At 46.8% G+C, this 8280-nt stretch overlaps 1 protein-coding gene across 1 annotated transcript; it reads left to right on the top strand.

Annotated features, from left to right (window-relative positions):
• Nucleotides 1-647, top strand: LOC125531452 (proline-rich receptor-like protein kinase PERK4; the record flags this gene model as incomplete). Its single annotated transcript, XM_048695845.1, is given in 2 exon segments — nt 1-56; nt 172-647. Coding segments are annotated over 2 exon segments (299 nt in total), but the record flags the coding sequence as incomplete, so codon positions are not given.
• Nucleotides 648-8280: the final 7633 nt, after the last annotated feature.

The raw sequence follows: 8280 nt of genomic DNA, 5'->3' as shown, positions 1-8280 counted from the left end.
CCAGCGCCGCCGCCTGCGTCCGGCACTCGGCCAAGAAGCGCCCGAAGATGAGCCAGGTGCCGATGCCATAGCACTCGCCGGCGCCGCACCGCACACTTGACACGCACTTTGTCTCCCATGGATTTTCATGGCGTGTGGCAATGGTGACATTTTGTTTTACCTCGGGTGCAGATCGTGAGGGCGCTGGAGGGCGACATGTCGCTGGAGGACCTGAACGACGGGGTGCGGCCGGGGCAGAGCAGGCTGTTCGGGGAGGGGGCGGGGTCGTGCAGTTCCGACATGAACCGGACCAAAGTGGTGGTCGTGGCGAGCCCCGAGTACAGCGGCAGGTTCGGACGGCCCTCGCCGGTCAGCAGCGACAGGCCAATCTCCGACGAGATGAGTCCGGCGGAGAGACAGCAGCCGCACCTCTGACCGATTCTGTGGTTTTCTCCTTGCCGTACGTCTGGGTAGTTTGTTCATGTGCTATTTCTAACATTTCGTGTTACCGATTAGTGTTGGTGTGGAGAACCATACATGTCATGTTTGGACATAGAAAGAGCCATTGAAAAGGTTTCTTTCTTCTGTAGACAACAGCAATGCATTTATATAAAAACAATAATGTACGTACTCAACTAAACTGAAAAATATTGTGTTGCTCTTGACACGAGAGGTAAGCTATCTCATAGAGTATCACAATATCCTACCCCAACCAAATAATCGCCATTATTCTCAACTGACGATATCTGAGGATATAACTCAACTTCGCTTTTTAGAATTTATTTCTTATTTCTTCGACAAAATATATTGAACAGTCCCTGCTACATAGGCGTTCCATGTGAGTGTACAACTACAATTTGAGTCATATCCATTAGGATTACTTTCCTGGGTGCATGTGTTAGTTCTCATTGTGTTTTTTAGGTTAGTTCTTATTGTTATAGTGATGTTCACCATGATACAAAGGTCTAGTTACACCATTTTTAGCAAAGAAAATCTGCAAACCAACATTTGAACTAAAATAAAGTATGGATCTCAACTCTAAGTATTGTGCAACATGCTGAAATTTATAACAGTTGATCTAACTTGACATATATCAAACACACGGTTCACAACGAATACGTCAATGCATAATACAATCACAATTTGCATAGATTTGAATCTCACTTTCTTAATAAAACATTAACGAACCAACATTACATAGCCATTCTGTAAAATAGGCACCAGAAGGAATAGGATTTGAAAAAATATATTCTTCACAAGCATTTTCACGTTTACCTTATGTATACACATGGGGCGCAACAAGACATACATATCAAATCCACTAGTAACAAATGGTCCACTCTTTTATAACAATGGTATGCTTTTAATAGTAGCTCATATCACCAAGCTACATCATCAGTCATGAAAGAACACATTTTTGCCATCTAATGCGCCGAAATAACCTTAGGCCATCAAACTTAATCAAAAGATACAAGCTATCTCACAAACTAATCAACACATATGGGAAAGAAAACTTCAAATCAAGGTAAACACAAGGATCACATAAGTGAAAATCCCTTTCAAAAAGAAAGAATCACAAGCCTTGCGAGGCAATCTTCGACCATATAGATAAACAAATGCAAAGGGTGGGACTCAATCGCCATGCGGCAAATTTTAGCATGCTCCCTCTTACCTCCCCTTTTCACATGAGAGGTAAGAGTACACGATAGATCTGAGCCATTGATTAATTAAGTAGTGGTCTGATTAACTTTTATCTTCGTACTCCCACTAGGCATGTTGAAGCCTTGTTCCCAGTGCCTCCCATTGCCACACATTCTACTAATTTGGGAAAAGCCACTTGGCCAACTAAGTTGACATCCTGATTGTCTCAAAACCCACTTGTACATTGTTGAAGGATGATTCATGTGGCATTGGTAATATAAAGACTCGACGGAGCAGGTCATTCCTTGATTTAATTCTAGTTGCATGTACCTATTGTTGTTGTGCATTGATGCATATAAAGAAGGAAAATATCCTGTTGGTAGACTCATAAATTTTAATGGTTATGTCGCCTACAATTGTTAGTTGATTATTTCATGATATTTAATGATAAAGCTCACAACTTTGCTTTTTAGAGTTCATACATCCAAAATATTAAACCATTTGCATGTAATGGTAACTATAGTAGAAGCGGTTGCCTCAAGTCCTCCTTAGCATGCCTTGTTCAAAGTATGCACCAATGTTCCTTTGCTACACTGGAATTCCATGTGAGTGTACAACTACAACTTGTGTCATATCCATGTAGGTTTGCTTTCCTTGGTGCATGTGTTAGTTGTTGTTGTTCTCGTGGTGCTCGCCATGATATGAAGGTCTAGTTACACCGCTTTACCAATAAAAATATGCAAACCAACATTTGAACTAAACTCAAATATGAATCTCAACTATAAAAATTGTGCAACATGGTGAAATTTGTAACAGTTGACATAACATGACATATATCAACACATGGTTTACAACGGAATACGTCAATGCATGATGTGGTCACAAATTTCATAGACTTGAATCCCACTTTATTAATAAAAGATTAACCAATCAAAACTACAGAGCCACTATCTAAAAGAGGCACCAGAAGGAATAACATTTGAAAAATAATTCTTCACAAGCATTTTCACATTCACCTTGTGTATACACATGGGGTGCAACAAGACATACACATTAATTCCACAAGTAACAAGGTGTCCAATCGTTCATAACAATAATATACTTTCAATAGTAGCTCGTTTTTTGGATGCGGCTAAACTGCACCCGGGTTCACATGAGCCCTACGATGAGCAGTAAAATCATGAAAAATAGAAAACACCTCTTAATTTGGTTTCTAATTAGAGGTGTGGATACAATTTACTACTAAGGCCTCATTCGGTTTGGAGGATTTTCGTAGGAAAAACATAGGAATAAGGATTCCAGAGGAAAATTTCCTATGTATGCATTCGGTTTGTAGGAAATGCGTGCAGGAATTTCGTAGGAATACTACTCATTTCCCGTGTTTTTGGAGAAAACTACACATCCACTCAAAGCTCATTTTACGCGTAGGAACGAGGCAAGTCAATTCCTTAGGATGGCAAGTGCCATCCTATCATATTCCTATACTACTCCTAATTCCTACGTTTTGATTTCCTCCAAACCGAATGAGCCCTAAGAGGGAGTGGTGTTGCATCATATCAACTGTTGATTTGCCGAGTATTTTAAATTCTGAATGATTTTTCTTTCCTTCAACGTAAATTGTTAAGTATCATTCTCCAAGATTCAATCCTCTTATAGCATACAATGTTGCTCCCTATTCCTACCCTGAAGCAATGTTCCACGCGATCTTCTGTCATGCCCTCATGTCAGATGGCATACTTGGCAGACTGCTACACTAGCCCGCCATCACCCTCCAGCTGTGTTGTTTTTCCCTAATTGATCATTCTTTAGTGGTTTCACAACTAGAACCATAGTAAAATTATTAACTAGAATACTGCTCGAAAGGACCATAAATCCCTACAGAAATAACCACCATTGTGAAATCCAGCCTATCTTATAGAATTGATGCCATGGAGCTTATTTCTTCTCACACTGGTAGAAAAGGGCAATAAAAGTGACCTCCACAATTTAATCACTCATGATGAAGAAGTCCCCCCTTTGGTCCTAAGTGAAATCCTTACACATTCTAGAAGCTTTGGACTCTTTCATATTCAGTAGCCGTAAGATTCCTCTTAAGGAAACCAGGGGTGGAGAGCTCTAGGGAATTGTAGGCATGGACCCTTATTATCGCATGGGTATGAGTCAACCTAGCCTGAAATGCCTAAGTGCGGAATGGGAATGCCCGAAAATCTCTTCTGCTTGATAGTTTTGTAATAAAGATATAGAATTTTGTACCTCTGTCCCATATTAACAGTCGCTCAGATGGTTGTATCTAGCAGTAAGATACGTCGAAATACATCAAAGTATTTGTATAACATGATATCACAAGCAAGTGTAAGAAAGTGATGCATCTGTTGCATCGGCCACTTTAGCTTGGCAAGTGGCGAGGCACGCCATTGCCTCTCTTTATTGTAGTTTAGCTATCCAACAATATCCACAGCCACATGTCTTACCTCATCCTCTTCCTCTCTACAGGATTAGAGATCGCCACAACCCCCTCCCTCTATGGGCATGGTGCACTCCCTTGACGTTGTCCGCCACACCTACTCTCAATCGACCTTCGGGCATCCCTCACCACCAGTCCTCGCAGGGCCCCATATTCGTTTCTGGCAATGCAGGGGAAAGGGAAGGAGAGGACAAGCAAACGCGGCTCCTACGACGCGGCTGCTCACGAGGATCGGCCCCTCGGACTCAGCCAGAGCCCTCCTCGCGCTTCATCGGGGCGCGACGATGGGATGGCCCGCCACCGTCCTCGAAGCGAGCCCAACAGCATGGTGGCTGGTCGTAGCCGTCGCTGCTGGAGCTTTCGTTGGAGGAGGAGCTGCCGTAGTTGGGCGAACCGCGGCCTTCGCCGAGGGCAAGGCCACCCTCGTGCTCGTCACGGCCATCGCCAAGGCCAAGCACCTTGCCACCATCGTCGTTGTCTTCAGGGCAGCATCCGGCGCGGGGACCGTCTTCCCCGAACACCCTCACGAAGAGGGTCGCTGCGCCGTTGTACTTGAAGTGGAGCGTGCCCCGCCTGCCCAGGCCGTGCGCGCGGGCGAACGTCTACCAGCCGCGGGCCAGTGCTACGTTTCCTGTAGCGGAGATCTCCACTGCGACCCACGAAGCCTTGTTGCAGCGGTCGTCGGCCTGCAGCCAGAGACCGCCGGGACCTGGGGCCGACAGTTCACCGACGAAGGAGTGCGGAAGTTGAAGCCAAGTGCCGGTCGTGTTCTCCGACCACACGACAAACTCTGGCAGCACCTCCGCCGAGTGGAAGCGTGGCCGGGGAGGCCAGGCGACCATGGCGCACCTCCCCTCATTGACAGGGCCGCCCCGACCTAAGCGGCTCTCGCCGCGCGAAGAAGCGCTGTCACGGCCGCCAGGGACGAAACTTCCCCTTCTCAGCGGCCGAGAACGTCTTCACCGGCGCCATGAGTGTCGCTGCCGAGCGGCGGAACAAGAAGGAAGAAGAAGAAGCGGGTGGAATGAAGGAAGAGATGAGCGACAGGGGCTCTGCCCCTCCCCACATTTATAGCCAAGGGAGGCCAACTGCCGGCCTCCATGACCTAAGGTAATGATGACCTTTTTCTACATGCAACATGGACTCGTTAAGTCAGGCAGTTGTCGAGGCAGCGTGGGGAAGCAGAGACGCCCACGACCGGTCAATCGCCACGCATCGATCAAGGTCGCATGCTATTGGGGCCCGCGGCGCTCCGCACTTGACCCTTGGCTTCGCCGTGAAGCCAAGCACGAGCGCGTCTTAGGCCCGGGGCTACTTCGGCGTCCTGGGAACGGGGGTACCCATACTTGCCTGCCTGCGGCCCAGGGCGTGGCTCCACCAGCGGCCTGGTATGGCCCATCTTCATCAGCAAACACTCAAGACCCTCACGAGGGCCCAAGCCTCGCGAGACGGACGACACAAGACCTCCTCAGGGGAAGCCTTCCTAGGCTGGCTCGCGAGGAGTGGAGAGATCAAGGCGAGGGGCACCTCGTGAGGTTTCCGTGACATGAGCCATGACGACCAAGGCCAGGCAGGCGCCAGGCGGACGCCAACGCGCGCAGAGTACTGGTTGCCTCTTTGGTGCTAAAGGGACAGGCGCAGGCGAGGAGTCTCGAGGCATCAGGAAAAGGTTTCCATATCGGTGCAACGAGACCAAGACCAGCAGGACGGCAGGACGGAGGTCATCACGGAGCCCACGACGGCGTCAACACCAGAGCCTTTGGCAGGCGAGGATCACCTTTTGTCAAGATAGCTTGTACTAGATGTCCCCCTTCAAATTGGCCGTTGTGGGATCCCTTCCCGCCTAATATTTGGGACGAGGACCCGGGCCTCTATAAATAGGACTAGCCATCCACATAGGAAAGGACGGATCAGTCAGACCATCCTCACCACATAAGCTCATCGAGCTCAAGAACACCTCTCCTTAGGAGGTTGTTCTTCCCTTGTACTTGTTCATCCCCAGCCTACAAGGCAATCCACCACACCACACTGAAGTAGGGTATTACACTGCAACGGTGGCCCAAACCAGTATAAACTCTTGTGTCTCTTGTTCCTCGGGTTCGGCGAGCTAGGCTTTGAGATCATTGCGAGAGTGTGAGCTAGGGGAAAGAGATCTTCGTGCGCTCCCCAAAGTTCGAACCTCAAGGGTTTAGCCAGAACCCATAATTCGACATACTTGACATTAGAAAATCTCTAGCAAACGAACTACATGATCTTGTGCTATGCTTAGGACTGGGTCTTGTCCATCACATCATTCTCCTAATGATGTGATCCCGTTGTCAACGACATCCAATGTCCATGGTCAGGAAACCACAACCATCTATTGATCAACGAACTAGTCAACTAGAGGCTTACTAGGGACATGTTGTGGTCTATGTATTCACACATGTATTACGGTTTTCGGTTAATGCAATTATAGCATGAACAATTGACAATTATCATGAACAAGGAAATATAATAAAAACTATTTTATTATTGCCTCTAGGGCATATTTCCAACAAGGGCGGCGGATGGACCTGATGGCCCCGGTAGGAGTGCTGTGCGCTAGGGGCTCCTGGGAGTGGATCTACATCTGGGAATGAACAAGTGAACGATCGAGGATCTCACCTTAGGTTTGAAAAAATATGGAATAAACCTAGCGGTTAATTTTTCAAGCACAAAACCTGCAACAACTAGGCTCAAATATGTGCATCAATAACCAATGCTAAGCAAGGTAAACAACTAAGTAATGCAAAAAATATAACATGAAACACAGTGGCTATCACAAAGTAAAGGGCTTGGGTATGAGATAACCGAGGCATGCGGAGACGACGATGTATCCCGAAGTTCACACCCTTGTAGATGCTAATCTCTGTTTGGAGCGGTGTGGAGGCACAATGCTCCCCAAGAAGCCACCGGGGCCACCGTAATCTCCTCGCGCCCTCGCACAATGCAAGATGCCGTGATTCCACTAAGGGACCCTTGAGGGCGGTCACTAAACCCATACACTTTGGTAATCGTTGGGGCGGTCACCGAACCCGTACACTTTGGCAACCCTTGGGGCGGTCACCGGTACCCGTCAAATTGCTCGGGGTGATCTCCACAACCTAATTGGATACCCTGACGCTTGCCTGGAGCTTTACACCACAATGATTGAGATCCGAAGCACCACCAACCGTCTAGGGAACTCAAGCACCCAAGAGGAACAAGCTCAAGGGTACCAAGCACCCAAGAGTACTAAACTTCTCAACTTGTAACTTCCACGTATCACCGTGGAGAACTCAAACCTATGCACCAAATGCAATGGCAAGGGAACACGGAGTTCCCAAGTCCCTCACTCCCAAATCCCATCAAAGCAACGAAAACTATGGAGGAAAATGAGAGGAATAACAAGAAGGAGAACACCAAGAACTCCAAGATTTAGATCCAAGGGGTTCCCCTCACATAGAGGAGAAAGTGATTGGTGAAAACGTAGATCTAGATCTTCTCTCTCTTTTATCCCCAAAACTAGCAAGAATCCATGGATAGATGAGAGATAGCAAGCTCGAAGAAGGTCAACAATGGGGGAACAACATGAGCTGAAAGGATAGAGACCATTGGGGAAGAAGGCCCCCTTAAATAGGTCTCCCCAAATCCAACTGTTATGTGCACATGTCATGCACAAGCAGTACTACCGCTGCCTAGAGCGGTACTGCAGCTTATAAGCGGTACTACCGCTTCCCAGAGCGGTACTACCTCTGATAAGCGGTACTACCGAGCGGTATTACCGCTTATAAGCGGTACTACCGCTTAAAAACTGACATGCGAATGAAACAACGATAACTTTTGCGTACGAGCTCCGAATTTGACGAAATCAAGTTTATTGGAAAGCTAAAGACAAGGGCTAACACAATCTTGATAGAGATATCAATAAATAGCAATTGATAAAATAGCCAAAATAAAATGGTGAGAACCCTTTATCAAATAAGACGGGTAAAAACTCCAACACCGAAAACGCAAAAGAAGATGCATATGAAATTGGTTTTCGATGAACTAGAGCTTGTCACGAAGAAGAAAAAAATCTCCTAAAGTCACAAAGTGAAAATACAAACAAGAACCAAGAAATATGATGATGCCAAGAATGCAATGGTTTGAGCTCTCACCGAACGATACGATCAAGCTACTCACTCGAGAGCTCC

The sequence above is a fragment of the Triticum urartu genome, unplaced genomic scaffold, assembly GCF_003073215.2.
Source record: "Triticum urartu cultivar G1812 unplaced genomic scaffold, Tu2.1 TuUngrouped_contig_7120, whole genome shotgun sequence".
Taxonomy (NCBI): domain Eukaryota; kingdom Viridiplantae; phylum Streptophyta; class Magnoliopsida; order Poales; family Poaceae; genus Triticum; species Triticum urartu.
Note: the sequence above shows the minus strand (reverse complement) of the source record. Positions and strands in the feature narration are given on the sequence as shown.